The sequence below is a fragment of the Sycon ciliatum genome, chromosome 1 (assembly GCF_964019385.1).
Source record: "Sycon ciliatum chromosome 1, ocSycCili1.1, whole genome shotgun sequence".
In the NCBI taxonomy this organism is placed as follows: Eukaryota; Metazoa; Porifera; class Calcarea; order Leucosolenida; family Sycettidae; genus Sycon; species Sycon ciliatum.
The window spans coordinates 64,819,501-64,844,502 of NC_088643.1; the positions used below are offsets into that span (position 1 = coordinate 64,819,501).

The following is a 25,002-nucleotide window of genomic DNA, read 5'->3' on the forward strand; positions in this document are numbered from 1 at the left end:
ACATGACTGTATGAATCTCGGACAAGTCGGTCGCACGCGCGCCCCACATGATGCACATCTCTTGTTTCTTCTGCTTCAAAAACGAAGTGCATATCCTGAAATAAAGATTATTAGAGATTTATTACACTGAGTATTATAGTTTTCAACGGTCAATTTTAAGCTAGCCTGCCTTCCTTATGTATGCCTGAAATAGGTTGTGTTTCGTCAGGTTTTGACATGTTCCTTTCTTCTCAGTATTCTCGCTCGCATAGTACTCCACTTCTATGATAATATTGCCTATGCTGTTGCTCATTAGAATTTTGGCAAATTCTATCCTTCGCTTTCATATAACTGGGCCAGGAACCCGTTTGAACTTGCGAAGTAAAATAAAATCAATCAATCAATCAATCAATGATAATAATAATAATAATAATCCTACATTGTTTAACACTGTCGCTTCTTGGCAGCACCAGCTGGTGAAGTATGTCAATACATAATACATGACATACGTACATACATGTACCTGCATAAATACATGCACAGAGCATGCATGAATGCCACCTCTTGCTCTTGACGTGGTTGGACCATCGCATCACGAACAAGTGAAGTATTACTAGTCTATACTATTATAAAATTGTACATGTAGTTGCGCAAAACTGGTGCACATTGGACATGGGGACCAGAGCATGCAACAACATCGTGATATGGGAGGGACGCCTGGGGAAGCACCATCACATCTCATGATACATGTAACTGACTGTGAAAAGTGAAGAGGGAGCAGCACTAGAATTCTAGAAGTGGACTGTGGATCACTTTGTTCATCTCAGCGTGTCGCCACATGGATGTGCATGTATCTCGTGTGAGTAGTTGAGTGCGAGTGCCACATCTGGCTTTTTGGAATGGCGGTTGATCTGCTTGGCTCAAGTGCTTCGTGAAGTGAGAATAGTCCTTACTCAGCGTCACAATGGGTGGCATGAATCCATGTGCTCAACCCTTATAACACTATACGGAGATTTCCAAGATGCGGGTATGGACTATGGCCCGGGGTGTGTGAGCAACATTCCAACCTGTACAAATACCATACAAGCACACACTTGAACTATTCCATGCACACATGCTTCTGTAGTACTGTGTCTGTGTGAAGTGAACATGCATTGTGCAGCAGCACCGCAAGGCTTACGGAGCACTCCTCCATAATAATTATTATGATTGTATGCATGTACATGCGCATGTATGTATGAAGGAGGAGGACGGTAGCAAAGCAACAGGGAGGACAATTCAGGAGCAAAATTAACAATTGCACAAATATGAGAGTACCTGAGACCGAGGGTACCTGTGGAGCGAAGTAAGTTCGCACGTCCGCGTTACGACCGGCTATACAATAGGACTTACAATTTTGATCAAGGTTCTATTCTCTATTGTGTCTTGTTATCCCTATACAGCTGAGCAGCACAATGACTGTAATGCAATTCAACAGTTCAAATATCAGTTAGTTCAGGCTTCATCAAATGGGAACAGAAATCATGCACTGATACAATGAACATGTATGGACAATGAACTCATTTCACTGCCACATGTCATGTACAATTCATGTACATGTAGATGACTGTAGTAATACAATGTATACTTGTAATTGGCTTGCAAAATTAACTGGGCTAGGCCTTTGCGGATAATGCCGGCAGAAAAATTGGCAGAATTCGGTACTTTTTCTGGTAAGTTTCATGCATGTTTGGCATGTGGATAAAGAAATGGAGCAGAATTCGAGGAATTGCCCGCCATAAGGTTTGTATGGTTCTGCCAGTTTCACTGCTTTTCGAGCTTTGCGAGCAGAATCTGCCACCTTTTTGAGCATTATCCGCCAATGCCTAAGTCCTGGGCTTCTATGCCCTCGACCCATGTATTAATCATAACGTGGCAGACACTGCCTGTTTTTGAAACAATTCTCACTGATTATTCGAGACAAGATACTACTCACTAGTACTCCTACACGTACATGTACATGTACATGTAGTTGCCTTTGGCATCACTCAGGCGCCAGCACCTGATTACCCCGACAACATGTACCCCAGAGGTAATCAGAAACTGAAAGACAATGTGAAATTATCCCTTAGGTCAGCAAATTATCCTGAGTTGTTGATTCTTACTTGACTGGCTGGCAATTTGGCAAAGTCTGTGGCCGATGACTAATATGTACAATCATGTACAATCTTGTACGCAACGTCGTTGAACGTGTAATTATGTTGTCATTACAATGTACCATCATACTAGTACTAGTATACTTTTAGTACCAGTAAGGTGAAGAAACACAGCCCACAAGTGGATCGTGGGTAGCATTTATCCCCCTGTACTAGCCCAGTAGCCCTGTGGAGAAAACTGAAGTGCGCCAGCTGAACCCACAACAACACAAGTACAACAGTTTAATTTACTAACCTAAGCCATGTAAACGTAGCACTAGCAGGTTACTAGTACTTGGTCCGTTCATGCATTGGCATGCGCGTTGGCAAATTGCGTTGTAATTGACAATCAATACTGTAGTAGCTGTTACGACCACAACAGTCAGAGGGCCAAAAATGGTGTAACATCCTTCTTGAGTGAATAAGTGCTTGAAATCTGGTGCAGTGGTGGGTTCTAGGCTACCTGAGATCCTCAGGAACAAAATGATGGCCACTGCCCAGCTGCATGTTGTCAGTACGTGGCATCTGCCCACAAAGCCTCAACGATCTCTACTACAGTCTACATGTACATGATTGTGATTGAACTGGGTGGCGTATTGAGATCTGTTGAGATGCTACTGTTCAGGAATATCTTTGCTGCAATGACGTGGCACAGTACATGATTGTACATGTACAATCATGTACTTGATAAACTGCCCCGGAAATGTCTAACGACCTTTCAATCCAGCATTCATGATGGGGAGCTATGGTCCGGAGCGGGAACCTTCTCTACCTGCAATTATTATGTATTTCATCGTGATCACGTGTCATCACATTGTTGATTCCAGCGTTCTGATCATTATGATCGCTTCATGTATTTTCAATGCTACTAGTATGTTGTCTATTTCAAACCTGCCGGTCGGCGTGAACCCTCTTTTCGTCACCTGCTCTTGTGTCGTCCCTGAGAACCGACCCTGCAAAATGTACATAATCACACTACCCGATGACAGCTCTCAGACACACTGTACTACCCAATCAATCCAGAGACGGCCTTGCGCCATTGCGGGTATCATTCCCAACGGTTCAGCATTCTTGCGTGCACATGTGTCGCTGCGCAGCATGAAGCGAGAATAACTGGCCCGCGCTCGAGCAACTGATCGTGGAAACGGGGAAAGGATATTATCCTTGACTTGTGTTGTGTGATCCTTTTAGTTTTTGCTGGTGTAATGTCGCAGGATGTCGCAGGATACATGTACACTTGAACGTACAATGTATATATGTACAATAGTCATGTACATGTAATATGATTATTATGCTTCACGCCAAAGTGATGGGCCACAGAATGCTAGCCACGTACGTGTATGATGTATGATGTACATGTACATGTATATTGCCCATCGTTCACCCCTTTCTGTCCCCACTCCTGCAACTCTTGAATTTACGTATAAAATATCTTGTCCTAAAAGCCAAAGCGGATACATTCATAGGTACATGTACATGTACATGGCTCTGGCTTTGTAGTGTAGCTGTAAGTTTACACATTTGCAATTATTTGCACATTTGCACTGCTATGTGACCGTTGTGAGCATACCCTAGCACCTCGCAAGAAGACAAAGTTACTTCAAGAATTCCTGCAGCACCCCGCCTTCACACATTCTTTCACGGCCACAACGTAGGCATTGGCGGATAATGCTCGAAAAGGTGGCAGATTCTGCTCGAAAAGCAGTGAAATTGGCAGAACCATACAAACCTTATGGCGGGCAATTCCTCGAATTCTGCTCCACTTCTTTATCCACATACCAAACATGCATGAAACTTACCAGAAAAAGTACCGAATTCTGCCAATTTTTCTGCCGGCAGAATCCGCTGGACCCTACTCTGGCTTTGTAGTGTAACTGGAAGTTTACACATTTGCATATTTGCACTGCTATGTGACCTTTGTGACTGTAGCAATAGCATACCCTAGCACCTCGCAAGAAGACAAAGTTACTTCAAGAATCCTGCAGCACCTCGCCTTCACACATTCTTTCACGGCCACAACGTCTATCACACACACACACACACCTCATCCCACCTGCCATCAAGTATCGGCGTCCATACGCATAGTCTCTAAAAACGATGACGTATTGTCGGTACGATCATTGTATCAGATTCTCTATCCCCTGCTTTTGATAATGTCTTTCACGAATAGTAGAAGTAGAAGGCTTGGCATTTACAATAATTATGCACACTGTACATGTACATGTACGTGTACCTTTAACGTTTACCTTACTTTTACATGACGTTGTACTTACACAATCATGTCTACCTACGCATGTGGCCCCTTCTGGTCCTGTCTTGGCCCGCTAGTCCATCCACTCCAGTCCACATTCGCAGTTTTTGTTCTTTCTTTTCCGTTACATTTTCTTTTCTGCTCTCTTTTACTTTGAAGTACTTTTTCCGTCCTCTTATTGTTTGAACTAGCTTTGCCTCTCGATATTGAGCACTCTCTTGGACAGCTTGGAACCTCTCTGTTTTTCGCTCTCTATTTAATAATTAATATGTAGTTTTCTCTTCTCGTTCGTCCATCTTGATTGTTGTACATTGTACTGTTGAAGCACCGAACTGAAACAATAATTATGAACCAAACAAAGCCACGCTAATACAGTATCAACCAATACGTGTACATGAGGAGGCACTGGGTCATGGAAACCTTACTAAGCCGACCGCGCTGCGGACCTCCAAAATGCGGTCCCTATACAGATGGTTTCCTTATCCAGGGTCAAGATACTGGTCTGCATGATACCCGTCGTTGCCTGATCAGAGTGGTCTTCTGCAGAAGACATGGATTGAAAACACGATGCCTTATTCATACGTGATGGAAATCATTTTGACGGCTCCCAATTCGACGGGACATGTACATGTACATGTATTCGCCGTGGCTAGTTCTGCTGTGCTTGTCGTAACCCTGATAGATTGAGGCCAGGGCTATGTCAGTATGAGACGAGTGGAGAGTATCCTGGTATTAGAGTAGGTGTGGGCCAATGGCGCGGTGGTTTCCTTGAACACTGCCCTCACCCCTATCCGCTCACTTGCTACGAGGCGATTCTCACCGTCACGGAACATCAAGTTACATGTATTGTCTACAGTCTGGGCAGTATTCTACCATGGCAATCGCCGTGATGTGCATGAAGGATCTGCATTATTATTTTCAATGATCGACAACGATCGCGAGAGTCGTTCACATTCTTCAAACGCGATCAAGTATTCAGCTCAAAACCTTTTAGGTAGGAATGGATTAACAACTCGTACGAAGGGCAGGTATGTTCAACAAGGCAGCAAACGCGATAATGCAGCAATGGCTTCCGCGATGCAGAAGCTACTAGTACTAGTACTAGTAGTAGTACAAGGACTTACAATGACGTAGTCGTAGGTGCCGCAGCCCTGCAGCACGCTTGTGAGCACAGAGCCGGGCCTTTCCCTCTCTCAGGAAGCCTGGAAATGAACTGAAGTACTCCGGTCTGTACGGCATAAATAGTGCATGTTAACGTTACATTGTAACGTGGGCGCAAATAGGATGCATGCAATGATTTTGTAGCGATAATAATGATTAATAACAATGATGGTATCCTGGCAGCTGTTTGGAAACAGTGCCCAAAGTTCCATCTACCACAGCCACAGGGACAATCTATGGCAAATTGAGACTCAGATTGTTCCCATGGTGGTTGGAACTTTGGGCACTGTTCTTTTTTACTCTCTTTCTCACTCCTGTGTGCAGCCACACCATACATGCTCCCACCCCTAACACACCTCACTCACATGCACACCCACATACACACGCACACAGCAACAACAAACAGCCTCTGCGGGGACAGCAGCAACAGCAAGAAGAAATGCCCAAGTTCCATCTACCACAGGGACAATCTATAGCAAATAATTAGTTGAGACTCAGATTGTTCCTGTGGTGGTTGGAACTTTGGGCACTGTTCCCAAACAGTTGCCAGGATACCTTGACACCATCGGTAAAAACCAGCTACTGCTCTGTGTCTGAATTGCAAAAGAATGCTCTCCTTGGCTCAGCAGCTATCCTGCATAAGGTCCTTCATTTGTAATGTTCTGGAGTGGGTTGTGGAGTTCTTTCGGTCCTATTTTCCTCCAAACCCTCTCGTGTTTCCCATGGTCTATACTTAAAAAGTGTTGTGTGTTTCTCTCTGTTGTTTACCATCATATTAACATCCATAATATGATGTTTGGACCCCACCTTTGGCTGCTGGATGCTAGCCCGGTGGGTGCCAATCTCCGGCGCTCGGCCGAGTGCTGATGGGGGGATAATATGAACAGGTCGCATACCACCCACATAAACAAATCATACGGGGGTCAGCATCTGTCAATGATCGTTAACCAGAGTTGCTTGTTGGTGGCGAGATTGAGGCATTCCCGAATCGGTACATTCATAGGCTTGAGGTCTTCTTGGATGTTGTCGACCCATCTCTTGTGGGGTCGACTCGTCCTCGGGGGCGCTTGATGCCCGAAGAGGGCTAGTGCCTTGTAAGAGGCCGCATCTGGTTCCTCCCGTGCAACGTGCCCCAGCCACAGGAGGCGGCGCTCTTTACAGGTTTGCGAAATGGGGGCTTGATTGGTCTCTACGTAAATATTCTTGTTGAAGATGTGGTGAGGGTGGACAGTGTTCATAAGATATCGGAGCTTGCGACTGCCTGTCTATCCAACTATGGCGACACAAAAATAACTACAATAATTGTACTTGTTGTATGGTTCTAACACCGGTTGCTAGTTCATGTACATGTACCGGTATATGTATGCGTTTAGCCATTCCAAACCCACACTGTCACTGTAGTCCGTAATAATTATGATGGTATTGATGGCATGATCACGGAGCAATGTCATAGTTGACACTGTCCATATTTTGATCCGAACGTCTTTTGCTTCTGGTGAGCGTATGGCCGTGCATGGTCCAGGCACGGTCCATGTCTGGGTACGAGTACTAGTATTCACAATGTACATGTAGCTTGCCGGTGCGAGTAGGCTATCTACATTGTAGGTAACGCTTTCTTGTGAAGCGTTTGTGTTCAATCTTACATTTCAATTGAGTGTTCAATCTTACATTTCAATTGAGTGTTCTACATGTATTTTATTTCCGAATTTGGGTTGTCTTTTTGCTTTGACTCTTACTTCATGATTCTTTGTTGCCATCTTCCATATTCTTACTTTATGGTTTCACGCGATTGGCCCAATTGGTGTTGTGAATACACCCATTCTCAAGTATTCACACTCACAGTGTACATGTACATGTAGCTTTTGCTACAACACTACAAGATAGACAGCTACAAAGTGAATCTTCCTGTCGCTGCCAAATCCATTGCAGCATCTCGCATTGCGCTGTAGTGTAGACCACATGCATGTACATGTACATGTACATGTACGGGTACATGTACAATCATGTAAGTCTTGTCACCCGCGAAAGTTCGAACATAAAAAGCATTTATAGCGTTATTTCGAGCAGCAAGATCAGGTACCGGTTAGTGTCTATTAGAGGTAAATATTAAAATGAGTAGAGCCCAGGATCGTGTCTTGAGGGACACCCCTGGTAGCTGGTTGAAGGGACGATATGTCGGACCTCACACAAACACGCTGGTAAGGAAGGTGCGAAGAGAACCATTGCAGTGCAAAATTGCTGATACCAACAGCATGTAGGGCAAAGAGAAGATTCTGGTGTCTGACGCGGTCAAAGGCTTTGCTCAGATCTACATCTACAAGTACATGATTGTATACATGTACCGTATTATCTCTTATATAAGCACGGTCCTTTATTTTTTCAATGTACATCCGCCCCGTGCTATTATTGGAGACGTTCCTTTATTGGAGACTGTTCCATTATTATTTCAACGTCATTTCAGAAGCTTGTTGCCATGCCAAATTCATGTCAGACACACACATTTCAGGGGTTTTTTCGCCGGTACAGATAATGAATTTACACAGTGTGCTTATAATGGAGACTGAGCACTTTATTTTTTGAATGCCGCCCCAAGGTGTTCTATTATTGGAGACGTGCTATTATTGGAGACTGTGCTTATTAGAGATAACACGGTAGGTGCGATGAGCGTCGTTTGACCGTCATCTCTTGGCAATGTCCAAGCAGCCAGGCCAGGGTCATCAGTTGGACTGTCGAGCACTGCGGTCGGAAGCCGAATTGATGGTCGTGCAGATGGTCATATATTCTGTGACAATGTCAATGGGGAAGGGGCTACATACATGTACATGTACATGTATACCGTATTACTGCTGCAGTAGCCGTCAGGCTTCAGGAGGTATGGCAGAAGACCATCAGGGCCAGGGGTTTTGCCGATGCTCAGCGACTATTGTTGTTTCATGACCCAATCGACGGTGACCATGAAATCTGACGACTACTTGACAGGACCATGCATGTCGGATGTTGGGTTTGCGTCCGTAACAATGCTGCAGAAGAAGTCGTTCAGGTCCTCGGCCGGAATCGCGGGAGGGATGTGGGTGCTTGTGCGATGGGTGAAATGGTTGATAGTTGTCCACAAATGCTTCGGGCTGTAAAAAACAATTGTTCATGTTCATGTACATGAACAATTGTTGATGGCTGAGACATACATGTACATGTACCAGAGAAAGTACCAAATTGTCTGCCAATTTTCTATCTGCATTAGCCGCCAATGGCTACCTTGCCATGGGAGCGGGAAAGCATTGTTCCTTATACATGTACATGTACATGTACACTGTACCAACCTTCTACATGTATATCAGCTCCCAAGCCTCCCATTGACATAATTATTGTTACAGTAACATGTGGCGTGTACTGTACATCTACTGTATAATATTATCATTGTTGGCACTAGTCTGAGTTTTGAAAATGGACTAGCCAGCAGAGGATCAACGTAATCGTTACGTGTGCAATGAGTCCTCACTGGCCCCACGACTCGGCCACCAGGCTCACCTGCACGTTACTCATACTCAGAGTCATAGTCATACTGCCATGTGCACTCAGTGCGGAAGGTCCTAGATCCTGTGCTGGACGGTTCACCTGGGTCACAGGTTACTTCCATGCATTATTTAGGCTACGTTGTACCTTACACCATTGAATGACCGGTATTTGCTTATGCCCTGCCTGAGTATTTGCTTACAACAGGACTGTCAGCTTTCGCAAGTTTCGGGTCGACAGTCTGGTGCATTGCAGTGCCAGTACAGCGGATCTTTCGGTTCAATTTCGGTGTTGGCGTTTCGACCTTTCCTTTCCTTAGGACGATGGCCGGATGGGTCAATGTTGACCATGGCATGGTTGACGCAATGCATGCAAATGAGTGTACTTACAAGTACATGATGTACTTCGAAGTGCATTTAGTCTACAAAGTGCTGTACATTGACCATAACTATAATAATTGTATAAAACAAAAGTACAGCGGGAGCATAGGCTTGCATAGCAGGGCTGACAGCTGGGTCCTCTTGCGTTTACAAAATACATATTGCACTGAGTCTGTCTTGTTGGCATCATATCAGCCATCACATCAATGCAGCCCGCCGTCCATGCCCACGGACTGTCGGTAGATCTACAGTCATGAAAATAACGAGTTACGTGGGTGCAGATAGTAAAGTCCATGACCTTTTCGGCTTTTGACTTGAGTAGACTTCTCGCCTGCGGCAGTGACTGTCAGGGACTCAGGGCTCGCGGACTGCGGACCATGTGCACCCACGGCTTGCTGCAGTATCATGAATACTGTCACGGTGTCAGTGCAGTATCACTATCACCAAGATCAAGAGGCAAGAGTACATAACCCCCATGTACTCTTGCTATCACTGAAGTATCAGGCTGAATAACTACTGTCTATCTTTCAGTTGTCCCCTGTACACTGTAGATCTACAATAATAATAATATTACATGCATATGACTGTCTGTATGTGTATGTGTAGCCTGACACTATGACAGTCAGATAAGATCAAGAGCGACGTTTTTGGATTTGACATTCGCATAAAACACTGATAAAAGTAATAAAAGTGTTTCATTCAGCCTTGACATGTCGACATGAGCGTCTAGAGTGCGCCAGTCAGAGTCCGGACCAGGTAAAGCCAAAAATGTGGATGCGTCTTGCGTTTCCTTTTGCCTTGGCGTGACTGCATACCGTACAATGCGTGGCTATATCACAAACCGTCAACTGAACGCTATCCGCATGCGCTTCTCCCTCTGTAGAGTAAGTACAAATAACGACATATCTACATCAGTACATGTACATGTACGTAGTCTACAAAGACTGTCACTACACCATGGTACACTGTACAGATAAGACAGCAAAAGTCGGGGATTAATATTATAGAAAAGAAAAAAGAGCCAAGGAACTACAACTTACACAGAACAGGTTACGCTATAATAGTGTCCACTATAATTTATAAACACCACCAGCAGCTACTAAACAATCAGCTCATGCGATAACATAATTGCACGACACTGACCGACGGTACTGACGTTCTACAACTAACTGGCTAACAGCTCTAGCACATCTTGGATGCGCACTCCAACAGCCTTCCAACTAAGTTACTTGGAAAGTTCTAAGTTAGTTATTACGATAACATACCCGGTAGGAGGGGAAGCCAAGGTGAGCGCAACCAAGACAAGTCTCAGCTGTGAAGGACGTTGGCGGATGTACATGCATGTCGATGACAATCCTGGCAAGACCATTGGACAATGCGGTCAAACCACGATTCAAGGACGCAAAGCAACATTCCACACAACTAACTTGTGTGGCTCAAAGATGCGAAGATCTAAAAGGGTTATCATAATAACTTAGAACTTTCCAAGTAACATTACTAGTTGAAGGCTGATGTTTGAGTGCGCATCCAAGTCAAGATGCCTTAGAGCTCAGGATAGCCAGCTAGTTGCAGAACGTCAGTACCGTCGGTCAGTGTCGTGCAATGTTTACAGTTGTCGCATGAGCTGATTGTTTATTAGTAGCTGCTGGTGATTGTCAAGTACTAGTAACTGGTGGTGTTAGTGGAAATTATAGAGTTTATAGAAAAGAAAAGGATCAAGGAACGTCAAGTTACGCTATACTGTCCACTAACACCACCAGTTACTTGACAATCAGCTCGTGCGATAACATTGCGCGACACTGACCAATGGTACTGGCGTTCTACAACTAACTGCTAGGCTAAGCGGATTATGCCGGCATATTTTTTTGGCGTAATCAGATCCCTTTTTTAGAAGGAGCATAAAATGGCATCCGAAACACACGGGCAAATGCCCAATGAGGCTGTTATACACACCTGCTATTGAAGGCATAATTGAAGGTATATAAATCAGGTCCTTTTTGAGAAGGAGCATCAAATGGCATCCGAAAAACAAGGGCAGATGCCCAATGAGGCTGTTATAATTATACACACCTGCTATTGAAGGACCATACATAGCGCTTCTTGCGGATTTGGAATAATATTTTAGCAGCCACTATAGCCTAGTATAGGACATCTCCCAAACGTTCAGCGTTTGCTTGTGAATTTGGTATTCCTCTTGCATATTATTTTTGGTGAAGCATACAGGCACATGTAAAAGCTTATCACTCCCTTAGTATTGACTCCCATAGGTTTTTGCTATACCTAAGCAGTCAAATATTCCTGCATATTTGACTCCTTAGGGCTACATGTACATGTACATGTACATGTACATGTACATGTACATATTGACTGCTTACATGTATTTTGACTCCTTTTCAGGGATTGAACACAGGCTTTGGGTAGTCGTAATAAATCTAATACTGACTTCGTACTTGGTCAGTATAGGAAATAAAGACCTCGGCTTCGCCTCTGGTCTTTTCCTCGGCTTTTATTTCCTACATCCTACATTGTATATTGACCTCGTACAAATATTGGATACATGCTGTGGCTGTTGTTTTTTTTCGAGCATCCTGCGAGCATCCGCTAGAGCATAATCCGCTGACACCTACATGTACTGCCAATCAGCTCTAGCACGTCTTGGTTGCGCACTCCAATAGCCACCTTCCTTCCCCTCCTACAAGACATGTTTGTTATTCCTATAACTATTAAACTAATAATTATTATAGAACCTTCCAAGTAAGTTAGTTGGAAGGCTGTTGGACTTGGAGTGTGCGCCACCCAAGACGTACATGTACTACTACTAGTAGACTAGAGCTGATTGGCGGTTAGTTGTACAGTCATGTACATGTAGAACGTCAGTACCATTGCCTGAATGGTGAGTGTCGTGCAATGACTACTACTACTACTTACTAGTATGAGCTGGTTGTGAAGTTCTAAGTAAATGGTGGTGTTAGTGGACATTATATACATGTACATGTACATGTAGCGTAACTAATAAGTCTTGTAGTTCCTTGGTCTTTTTCTTTTCTATTTTAATCCTTGGCTCTCCATCCGAGTCAATTATCATAATACAAGTCATGTAGGTGTGGGCTTTTTGTGAAGTTCAACTAACTAATTACTTCAATGCGTATCCTGTCGCCCATACTGAGTCTGTCTGTGCTCGTACATAATTTTCATAAACAATCATCATCATAATCATGTTCATACTGTATTACTGAATCATACTATTTTATTACTATTCTGAGTATTCATAGTCATAGCTCCTGGCGCGCGCCGTCGCCGCAGATGGAACGGATCATGGCCGGAGATCGATAGGGCCAGGGGACGCGAAGGGGACATGAATCTTGCGCGTCGAGTCTACGCCATGCGCCACACTAGTAATAATGACGTAGCTGGAGGTCTAACGTACATGTAGACCTACATACAGTACGATCGCCTAGCTAGCTAGAGTTAGCTACTGCTGAGTGCTGGCAGATAGTACGTGTACTTGTAGGCAGTACATGCAGTAGATCTACGCAGTTTCATATGGCTGAGTCTTATCTGTGGACTGCCTGTTGAGTGTTGTTGGTCTACCTGGTCTACACTCAGTACTAGACTGCACGCAGTGTGTGCGCGTGCACATCATGTAGATCTACATGGTGTACGTGTAGCGACTAGCTGGTGATGTGCGGTGCTGGATCGGTGATTGAAGTGGGTACATGCAGAGCTAGAGCGCGATAAAACAATAATGCAGCGTCTGCAAATCCTCCAAGCAGCTCAGTCAGCTCTGACCTGCCGCTGAACTCGCTTCTCTTTGAAAGTTCATGTCTCGGCGGACCTAGCAGTAGAGAGTCGCTTCCAGTAGTGGAGAGTGCCCTTGTGGAGAAGAGTGTTGTCCTCTGTGCTGCTGCTGCTGGTGTTCAGTTAGTCGTCGAAGAAGCTCGTTCGCTGGCTAGCTTCTTGCAGCAATGGCCAACGATGCCAGCAAACAGTTCTCCCAGCTCTCCAATGACTTCAGTCGAGTTGTGGACGAGGTCAAGGTATGTCAGTGTTTTCTTGTGCTGCTCCTGCTGAGCTGCGAATATTTCGTATCGGATCACAAACGCAGGACATCACGTCACGTATATTATTATGCGATACATGTTGATTTCAATTTTGGAATGCAGGGAACTTCACCTCTCGTGGAGGATTTGGTAGCTCGAGCTGGCAAGCTTCAACGTCATTTCGAGTGAGTGTGATGCTATTTGGCCATTTGTCACTCAGTGCGTGACTGTGGATTTCCCTGATGAATTATTCTACCGTTTGTATCCAATTGTATCTTTTCTCACTTGGCCTGATCAGAATATCGCCCTTTAAATGCCTGCTCAATGTGATTATTGCAGCACGCTGTCCATGCCTTGCTCGCTCTTCGTGTCCGTGTTTTGATTGTGAATGGATGCACACCGAGCTGCACTCGTTAGTCAGTGTGCTCTATACTGTTCGCCTGTTCAACACCAGGGTCCTCCTGATCGTTCTGTTTGTACGCGTGAAAGACGCATAATCTAGGTTCCTCTTTACGGGCAGCAGCTTGTGTGACAGAAAATACTAGTAATAGTGTATGCATTAGTGCTTCCTAGATCCTGACCTGAGCCTTTTCTTCGACGTTCGCCCGTCAAGTAGCGGTTTGTCATGTTTACAGCAGGTCACGAATGTGACTGAGTTCGACTAAATCCCAAGACCCTACAAAGCTACATTGCTACGTTAGCTCTTGGCAAAGGGTCGCTCTTTCTAGTTTATCTTTCAGCGTTGTGATTATTTTTACGAGGCCCTAGGCTAGGCTAGGGATAAGTAAGTTCATGATAACGATTCGTACGGACTTCGCTTGGCGGCAGGGCGGCGCGAAACGACGCTGCGTAGCCTGTTACCACAGGCACAGGCTCCAGTGCGCAGCTCTCGTCCTCTGTGTCAAAATACATGGACGAGGATTTTGAGCTCAATCCTTGTTGTGTTGCTGATTACTACTACTAGTACATGTAATGGCAAGACATTAGTATAGTAGATCTACTAGAAGTAGTTAGTACTACTACTAGTCTCATTTCTATTTTTTGTATTTCTTATGTTTTATTTGAATCATGAATGGCTCCGGGTTCGCGTTTTCAGACTTAGCTAACTAATTATTTTACCCATTGTTTCTGTGACTTGTTGTCATTTTGTTTCAGCGCCACGGCATCCGCCTTGCTGGGATTTCTTGAAGCCATTCAGAAGATTGCAGATGTGGCCAGTGCTGCTAGCTCATACGGTAAGTGCACGTACATCTACTGTGCTGTCTGTGCGATGACAGTGTTCCTTGTGCTGTGTCGGAGCGCTCGTCCTGTCGAATATCGTGCTATCCGTGTCTATTCGACTTCGCCACTAGGCGACGCTTGCTACCGCGATACGGTGATAACACAGAGGCTGAGCTGCCCGCTTGTGTCAGCGCTCCGTAGACAAGGCGTTGACGTCGTGCAGGTCTTGCCGTGTCCATGTGCCGCCAGCACCGCACCAGTGAAAGCTACGTGCGCTGTGCTGGCTCTGCGTCGTTCTTGAGACGTGCCTTCCAGACGGCAACGACCGGCTTGAGTGAAACATGGAACGGTGGTGCAGTGCTGTGGACCCAGGCCAGGGTCAGTGTGCTGTTCAGTACTGCAGCAGCACGGGCTATGACCAGGGTGCTGGTCGCGGTCATGTTGTTTTTATGTATGTTCGTTGTGGTAGATTACCGTGGAGAATGTCCGTGACAGCCACAAAGCATTACGCAAATTATTTGAAATTATCTGTGTGACTGCTGCTGCTGCTGCTGGGGAGCGCGAGCCGCTGATATTTCTTGTCGGCTGTGCCCTGGGAGATGATGTTTGGGCTTTGAGGAAGTGCTTAGCAGGCGTTGGTCGTCGGATTTATGTGCTTGTTGTAGTGGTGCACTCAAACTGGGAAATTCACGCACCCCATCTTGCATTCATTGCCCTGGATGTGTTGGGAGCTTTTGTTTCTCACGTGTACAAGTTTTGTGTGTAAGTGGAACGGCACTTGGCTAGTGCTTGATGAAGTGCATCGAAGCAAACCAGCTAGTACCACTTCCACTGGCCCACTACTGGCACTAGTACTGGCACTAGTAGTAGTAGTGCATGATAGCTGCACCTCAAAACGGCCCAAGGCTACCTTTCCAAGTCACAAAGTGCTGTCTAGCAGTGTACCATGTGATCGTTTTGACGATGACTGATGGTTATTAGTCCAGAGACTGTGTCTGTGTCTGTATCACTACATCGTATTACTACTAGTACTACTGCTGGTGTTGTCAGAGTTGCTTCTGTTATGTTGTAATCTCTGTACTTGAAATGGTAACATTGACGGAGCATAATCAATATTTCAATGATCGCAATTGAGTCAGACACACAACACAGTGAGCATAACCAAGCACGCCACTTCGGAACAGGAAGGCCTTTCTGCAGCACACTGCATGCAACAAGAGCAGCAACATTGTGAAGTAGATCTTTACTCAGATATTTCTCTGCCAGCTGAATGTCAGGTGGCGCAGTAACCACTGTGGCTTAGCTTGCCCGAATGCCCAGGCAGCACCACCTGTGTTTCCGCATAGCTAGCTGCTGCATGCTGGTATCAAAGCGGAATACGCTCAAACGAACTGTGTACAGTCACTAGTATCGGCGTGCCTTGTGAGAGGTGATAAGAGCAGCAGCAGGTAACCTGGTTTACCTGATTGTGTAGTGTGCAGCGGTGTAACTGTAGCTACTGTAGCTAGTACTGTATGTACATGACTGTATTCATTGTGGCAATAGCCAGGGATTATTCTTTAGCCACTGTGCCAAGTACACCCTGTACACCATGTAGATACTATGAATTCATTATTGTAACTTACAATTGTTGTAGTTGTGCGAGATCCCTGTCACTAGTGATCTGAGGCCAGGCCCAGGGAGCAACCAACCAACTACTAACTACTTACTTGCTTGTACTGTAAGCAGTGACATGTTTTCCTATCTCAGTTTGTGATTGTGCCTTGCTAGTAGTAATGACAGGGTGAGCCACCCCGCCTTTGAAATGCCATCCTCAAGTGCAGCTGTTACAGGGGTGGATGTACCACTGCACTAGTGCTCTAGCAGTAGCGTCTCACCACACGTGAATCTGAAAATAATTGAGTTTTCGGCTGTGGAGAATGGTGAATTTTGAGTGTGTGGTCGATGGCCGATTGGCTTGAGTCGCGTGTACATGAAAACTATGCACAAAGGGAAATGAGCAATGTGATTTGTGCATCACCATATTAGCTTGTTGCTGTAGACATGTGGCTGTAAATAAGTACTGTGTGAACCTGCTGTTGCCAAGTTGACCTCAGCATTGCACACTGTGACTGTAGCCGCAGGGTCTAGAGCGAGCAGGAGGGGACATGGTGGTGATGTATGTATGCACTGTGACATCCTGTTTGCACTAGCCTGGCATTTGCTTCAGAATCAGAGTTTCAGGTGCACGGTAGGACACGTACAGTGGAGGGAGAATGTGTTACTTGGTAGATTATTTGTGTTCATGTAGCAGCAGCTGAATGGTGCGCCGTTTCCTCTTGGACGGGCTGCCTTCCTCTGCATCACCCAGGTCACATGTTGGCAGATGTTTCACATGTTGGCAGATGTTTCGCGTAGAAAATGCGCTGCATTGGGTAGGAATTGCAAATGAACCATGAACCTCGACCCCGGAACCTCCCGCCATGGCCCCTAGCATAGGTCACTGGCTCGTCGTGGGGTATAAGCTTTTCCTCCGATCACTGAGAGGAATGCACACACCAAGCTTGCCATCCTGGCAACATCTCTGTGTGTTGTGCTCCCCAGTGCCTAGTGATGGGTGTATGCCTAGCATGAGCCATGTGCTTGAGTTTGCCTGGGGCACAAGTATTGCTACATTTCTATCCCGTGGCGTTGCCACACTGCTGCAGTGGTCTTTGGCTCACTCATCTGCATGACATATTCACAGTACTTGTCAAGTACTACTGTTTGAGCACTTCATCCACAAGTGTTATCTGGAGAAGATCTGGAGTGTTGCTAACTGTTAGGTTGTAGGAGTAGTATTAGTAGGAACACAGTCCTTATCACTTTATGTGCGTGTGGGCTGTGTGCATGTGTGTGTGTGTGTGCGCGTGTGTTCCCTGCCTGTGTTGACTTTGCAGGTGGAGCAAGTGACTTGGGAACATGTCTGACAAAGGTGGCCCTTCGGCATCGTGCCATAGCCGAGCAATATACAGCACTCTCTGGGTGTGTGATTGTGTATAATTATGGATTTGTTGCACTGTATCAGCTCCAATATAACCACAGTCTGCCTTAAGAGCAGGGTATCTCATTATACGTCCCCCCTGTGCGCCCTTTGAACAGTTGCGCTCACTGAAATCCGACCCGAAATGCAAAGCTGGCGCCCTGGACCAGTTCCGATTACATCATTGTATTTGTACATGTGTACGTCCAGCAGCATTCGTGCCACTGCCAGGGCGTCAAGGGCATGCTAGTTGAGGGTGCCAGCTTTGTACTTTGGGTCGGATTTCAGTGAGCGCAACTGTATGTATCCGGTACAAGCCAGGGATACATATTTGGGAACCGTATACAGGTCATGCACTTGTAGAATGACCATGCGTAAATTGACAAAAACTAAAGGTTGAAAATATTGACATGCCGGTCTCCAGTAGAAGCTCTGGATCAGGGTGGTCTGAAAAATATATTCCCCAAGTTTACAAATTAATGAGAGTCCTCCAGCTGGTCCCCGGGCTTATAATAGAAATACAGGGGCATAGCTGGTCCCCCTTTTAGGGGGGGGGGGGGGGGCATGGCCCCACATGTGAAGGATGGCTAGTACATGCTATTGATGGTCATCAGGTGCATGCTGAACCTAGGTCGAAATTTTTCGGGGGGTGCACGTGCCCCATGCGGGCTACGCGCCTGGAAATAGTATGTTATGTGCGGTGTACGCAATGAACAGTGTGCAGTGATGGCACATGTACATGATTGTGCCAATGGCTGCTCCTTCTTCTGTTGCGAGATATGTGGCTGGTTTGGTTATTCTCCACCATCAAACAGAACTAGCCATGACACACATTCACACCCACGAATGTCCACAGTGAACAATGAACAAGTGAGGCGTCAGTCAACAACAGCTATTATTGCCTAATGTATTTGTTAATGCATTTGGATTGGTTTCTTCTTCGATCATTTCAGAACTATTGGCGAGGAGGTGTGCAAGAATCTTATGACGAAAATGGAGCTACGACGTAAAACACTTTTAGCCGTGGAAAAGGAACATGACAAAGGTATGTCCCTCACACTGAACACGTCGTACACATAGCCAGACGACTGTGAGTTTCTTCTCGACTTACACTTCTGGTTCAGTTTCCTGTGTTTTATAGGTGCATGATCCCTGATGTTCATGCCTTGGCTGGCTGTGTGTGCAGTTGTAACATCATGTCCTTGGTGGCTGTACAATATGCAGTTGCACCAGTGCTTAATGATGCATTCACACCAGTGGCAATGGAAGAATATGGGTGGACGGTTTTGTTTTTGCTGCAAGCATGCCGCTGCATGAAGTAACTGTTGATGTGCCAGTTAGTGCTGCACCACACCTTGCACACACGCTCAGCAGGCTGTCACACTGCCTGTGTTACAGTCACAGTCGTGTGGGTCGATCCTGGCCCATCATGCTGGGATATGCCTTACCATCATGCTGGGATATGCCTTACCAGCACATGCTGGGATATGCCTTACCATCATGCTGGGCTATGCCTTACCATCATGCTGGGATATGCCTTACCAGCACGATGCACGACTTATACCTATACTATTAGTAGTCTAGCACCCATCATCTTAGAGACACACATTCTCATGCATATGTTGTTATGCTGTGGATATAGACGATGTGCCGTTTTCATTCTCTGCCTGCAGACTACAAGAAATGGAAAGTTGACTTGAAGAAGCGAAATGAGAGCAATCTCAAACTGGCAAGTAAGGCCACGGCAAAGAAGAAATGTAAGTCGCGGTGCTTGCTTGGTAACTTTCAATGCAATCACGGTAGCCGTCTTTCCACCTGCCCCAGGCCAGGCTTTGCAGTAGACTGCGTTGTCTGCTTTGATGATTCTGCTAGCTAACTTGCACAGTATCATTGGCAGTTGCTCTATCTTCTTCTGTTCCTTGCTATACGCCTTTACCATAGTGTACAATACCCTTCCTTGAGCTGCACCCTTCTAGTTAACTTGCAGAAGATCATTATTTCTATGTGCTTGCTATTCCTGTGTGTACTTCACAGCTGAGCGGAATGTAAATATCCATGAGAAGCTCGAGGAGTCTCTAGAGGTTAGTAGCTGTGCAGTGGCGGCCATGTTGTTGAAGAACAGTCCGTAACATCTGTTACTACAGTGATGGCAACTGAAATCCGACCCCTGGTGCTCATGCTCGAGTGCAGCAGCACCGGCTCTAGCGGTCTGGATCCCCTGGTGCTCATGCTCGAGTGCAGCAGCAGCACCGGCTCTAGCGGTCTGGATTCTGGTAGTGTACAAGCAGCGCGTGCTGGATTTGTTGCAATACGAGTGCACTGAGCTGGTGTCGGACTTCTGTTGCCACCACTGTAGTAAAGTAGTAGCCTGCAGATGTACTTTACCAACATGACTTGCACACATAGGCAACCTACATGTATGATAAACGGTAGAGGATGGTGACTTGGAAAGCTTCTGAAGGCTGTCATGTACTGGCGGAAGAGCATTTTATTTTTGTTATTACACGGGTGCATCATTGTGCTTGCTATCACAATCGGAAATATTGCTATAGCATCGTTACTTCTCCAGGCATTTTGTTAGATATTGATCTGAATCACTGGTGAGATGCAGCCAAGTTGTTGGCTTAGAGTAAGAAAAGGTCATGTTATGCATTTCCTTCAGTGCAGACATCCTCATCCTCCTCCTTCGGTATTCAGGCACACCTAGAACAGCTTAGCTGCGTTGCGAAATTACTTGCAGCTAGTTGGGAAAGGTCGAACACCGTAGCAGGGAACTCATTGTTTTGCGTGTGTGTGTGTGTGTGGTTTGCTGTGGTTGCTAATTTCATGTTCAGGATTCGGTCGAGCTGTACGAGGATTTCCAGACATTTGAACAGTCGTCACTGCGCAAAATGCTCCTAGAGGAACGAAAACACTATGGTGTTATCCTGGCTGCGCTGGCACCTGTCATGGTATGTGCCAGACCAGGCTACACGGTAGTGGACTGGCCAAGCTTGCTGTATGCGTGTCTGTGAGCACTTGCTGTATGCGTGCCAGGCCATTAGGCCAGGGTGCATGAATATCTGATGTACTTACTGCATGGTGTGCTGCCCAACCCACACAGTGGGCAAAGTATTGCATCTGCGTGTGAAGGTTTGGGTTTTTCCCATAGCTGTAGCCCCAGATCATTGTATTTCTGTGGGTGGAAGTGTGAAGAAGAACACAATGCCCAGGGATCCAGTGATCAGTCTTTGATGACTTGTTCTGGCAATGTCACTCACGCAGAGCTGCATCTATTTCTGGATTGGGATGAATTGTAATGCGCATCAAGGCGTTCTAGTGACACATACATAACTACGCTGCCCAATGCAGTCATCACTTGGGCAGGCCCAGCTCTAATTATTAACACCTGCTGTTTCTATTCTGTGTTCTATGCGAGGGTAGGACTCAGAGGTGACCGTCTTGGATGAGGTGTTCCACTTGCAGGAGCTCAGCTCACATTGTAAATCTCTCTGCTATGAAAACCTGCCAGCACATAGCGAACAGGCTGTCAACAATCTTCAATTGGACCTGGGCCGTCTCTTCAAGGAGGTGAGAACTGCTGGATTTTTACATGATCCTGATGCCGGTTAAAGTGTGTATGCGTGTGTGGTGTACATGGTATGTGTGTGTGTGTGTGTGGTGTACATGGTATGTGTGTGTGTGTGTGTGTGTGTGTGTGTGTGTGTGTGTGTGTGTGTGTGTGTGTGTCTGTGTGTGTGTGTGTGTGTCTGTGTCTGTGTGTGTGTGTCTGTGTGTGTGTGTGTGTGTGTGTGTGTGTGTGTGTGTGTGTGTGTGTGTGTGTGTGTGTCTGTGTGTGTGTGTGTGTGTGTGTGTGTGTGTGTGTGTGTGTGTGTGTGTGTGTGTGTGTGTGTGTGTGTGTGTGTGTGTGTGTGTATACTGGCTTAAATTTGGCCGGAAAATCCCGATTGAGTGTGTTACCAGATTGTATTTGCTGTGGTTTCTATTAGTGGATATGCTTCTTGTAAACGTTGGCTGAAGAATAAGATACTTGCTGGTCAGCAAGCAAGCGGTTATAACCGGGAAGAACTAGAACTAATGGTGTGAGAAATAGCAGGGACGTGATAGAAGATAACACGTAGGGTGAGGTCACTAAGGTGTGAAGGAAGAAGTGTGATAAGGAAAGGTGTACTAAGGAAGTGTGACAAGGAAAGGTGTACTAAGGAAGTGTGATAAGGAAAGATGTTACACTTATAATGTACATTTGTTGTATGAGATACAGCCCGTGGGTGTATGGAACACTGTTGTCTACAAATAGCGAGTCATTCGTCCTCAGAAGTGTCTAACCAGTATAGCAAGCCATTGCAGTGGAGCCACTAAAAGTCGTAAACCGAGCCTGCCCCCCCCCCCCCCCTGTTTACATTTGCTGCTGGACTTACCCTGTATTCATCCCATCACAGCCAGAAGCCAAGTTGATGATGTTTGCCTAAGAACAGCTCACTGTTTGTCCCCTTCCCAACATGCTGTGCTGCATTGTCTCTGTGTTGCAGGCACCTTGCCAGTCGCCAGCCATTGCTCAAGCGCGCAAAGCCAATCAGATGAAGCGCAACAGCTTCTTGTCACTGGCTTCGGATGCGCTGAGCATGGACACGGTGTCTCTGAGCAGCTCGATCAACCCGACCATCGCCAGCGACAACCTGTCGACGGCGGCCATATCCGAGGGCACCGATGTCAGCTCACCGTCGCTCAACGCCGTGCGGCTCGATCCGGACGGCTGTCCCGGTACCGGGTCGCCTGAGCCGGCGTATGCCGACATCGACACCATGCAGGACATGTGCACGCCGGTGGCGGCGGCTGTGACGACGGGAATACGTCACCAGCATGTTCTTCACATACCGCCGATCCAGCGCGCCGACGCGGCAGCGCGGTCCGACACTGCATCCACCGGCAGTGCGTCCGACTTGCAGAGCCTCTCCGTGTCCTCGCTCGGCAATCAGCCCATCAACCCGTTTGGACGCACCACCGCCCCCGATAACATAAGCCTGGCGTCTACGCAAACAGCAATCGGACCAGTTGCACCGCACCTCACGTTATCACGGACGTCGGCAAAGGATTCGCTTGCACAGCTGGCCAAGGTGATACCGCCAGTTGCACCGAAACCTCCTACTACAAGGGCGTCGGGTAGCCAATTGCCAGGAGACTCGCCGCCACCACAAGAGGTTCTGTACGCTACGGCCGGAGAAGCTGAGAGCGACTGGCCAAGCCCACCACCCATGGACCTGCCATCTCCACCGCCGGATATCCTGGACCTGCCGCCGCTCGATGACGGTCCGGCCACACCGAAGCAGATAGTAGCGCCGCCACCGGTAAAGAGCAAGCCTGTCAGACAGAGAGCCTTTTCTGAGAATCGTATGTCCCAATCTCTAGATTTCCTCTACAACCAGACTAGACAAGCGTTAGCTACCAAAAAGCCGTCGCCGACTACCCTGCCCGATGTGGATGAGTTCTTCCCTCCTCCACCTCCACCAGATGACAGTATTTATGATGAAGTAGGCGCCGATACCACAGCCGCAGTGGCATCTAATATCCCCTACTCGAGCTCATCCGGGGACATGGTGGGACGGTTACAGCCTGCCCTGATTCCAGCGTCCGCTTCTTTCTCCGTTTCTCACCAGCCGAGTCCGCCCGTCGAGCACCGGAGCATCGGCAGCCTCATCAGGCAGCGAAGTGGCTCGACGGACTCTGCGATGAGAAATGCAGCGGTGGCAAGCCGCTTGCCGCAGGCTGGTAGCCAGCAACGATTACGCTCCTCCAGCCGTCCACTTGAACCTACGACTGCGTCACACCAGATCAGCATGGATGTATAACCAATCTGTGCTGGTGCACGTTGTGTGCATGCACACGGTGTGTGGCTTGGTGACGCCGCGCAACAACTAGCCGTTCAGTAGTGTGGATGCCACTTAACCCTGTTACATTTTGAACCGTGTCCTTCCCAGCGCACGCATCCTAGGCTACTCGTGCAGCTTATTGCTGATGGAATCCCGACACATCCTACATCCCTCTCTAACCTACACACACACACACATCTGTGGACACATGCACCGCGCTGTGATTTTACGATATAGCTTAATTTAACGCTAGTTCTGGAGATAGGCTGTTGGTTTGGTCTGCTACAAGACGCTTTCACTACTCGCCTTGTATTGTATTCCTACGCTTCTGCTGCTGTGCAAGTTATCCATCTGATTGTGGCTAATTTATGAAAGTCCGCATCTATCTGAAGAGTCTCATCTGAAAACTTGGCCAGAAATTGGCAAGCAGGTTTCTGTCCAGTTTTGTTCAAGTCTAAGAGCTGTAATTGAAGGCCATCTTCTCTCTTTCTCCCCAACCTTCTGAACACGGTATTCTCATTGATGGGAGATGTCATACTTCGTTTCCTCTTTCCCTTGAGCTTATTCCCGCAGTATCTTATTATTGTTTTCGTTACCGAGTGCCTTGACCGCCGACAGAGAAGCTCTATCCTCCTAATTATGCTGTTTCCATGTGATGGTGTGTATCCAAGACTTTTTACCTTGTGAAATTGATGACCTATAATTCGTTTTGAGTGTGATTTTCTCTCCTATGTAACTCAGAATCCTCTTTTTCATGTTTAGGAGGTACTACCTATTGCTGTATTACATGTGTCAACAAACCCTGCATATCCATGATAGACAGCAGTAACCATGGTAACATATTCAGCATTTCACTCCTAACCAAAAAATCCTAGTATAGTGTGCACTGTGTGTGTGTGTGTGTGGTACATGGTGTGTGTGTGTGTGTGTGTGGTACATGGTGTGTGTGTGTGTGTGTGGTACATGGTGTGTGTGTGTGTGTGTGTGTGTGTGTGTGGGTGTGTGGTACATGGTGTGTGTGTGTGGGTGTGTGTGTGTGCGTGCGTGCGTGCGTGTGTATGTGTCCCATGTGGTACAGTGGTACAGTCAGACCTCGCTTAACCGCACACATCTGTTTTCCACAAAAACATCCAGATAGGCGAGGTAACCGGATAACTGAACACACATACTGTACATGCATGTGGCATGTCAAAAGCAGTGACATCATACATACAGGTAGACAGGTCCTATGCAGTACAACTAGCGTGCCCAGTATGTAAAACAAGCCAGAAAAATGACAAGTGCATGCAACTGAGTGCTGTCCGCACACACCCAGCAGGTCAAGGACCTCATTTGCTTGTACAACTCCTTGATACTAGCTTCTGCAAGCACTAGCCAGCGGCCTAGGGACCGGCGGATTATGCTCGAAAAGGTGGCAG

At 46.6% G+C, this 25,002-nt stretch overlaps 1 protein-coding gene across 1 annotated transcript; it reads left to right on the plus strand.

Moving 5' to 3' along the window:
• Positions 1-13,193: 13,193 nt before the first annotated feature.
• Positions 13,194-24,387, plus strand: LOC135804868 (uncharacterized). Its single transcript, XM_065318839.1, has 10 exons — positions 13,194-13,492; positions 13,619-13,680; positions 14,651-14,730; positions 17,635-17,719; positions 18,671-18,762; positions 19,391-19,474; positions 19,752-19,798; positions 20,552-20,668; positions 21,141-21,287; positions 22,247-24,387. The coding sequence occupies exons 1-10, from the start codon at positions 13,421-13,423 to the stop codon at positions 23,561-23,563; spliced, it is 2,103 nt and encodes a 700-aa protein (XP_065174911.1). The 5' UTR covers positions 13,194-13,420; the 3' UTR covers positions 23,564-24,387.
• Positions 24,388-25,002: the final 615 nt, after the last annotated feature.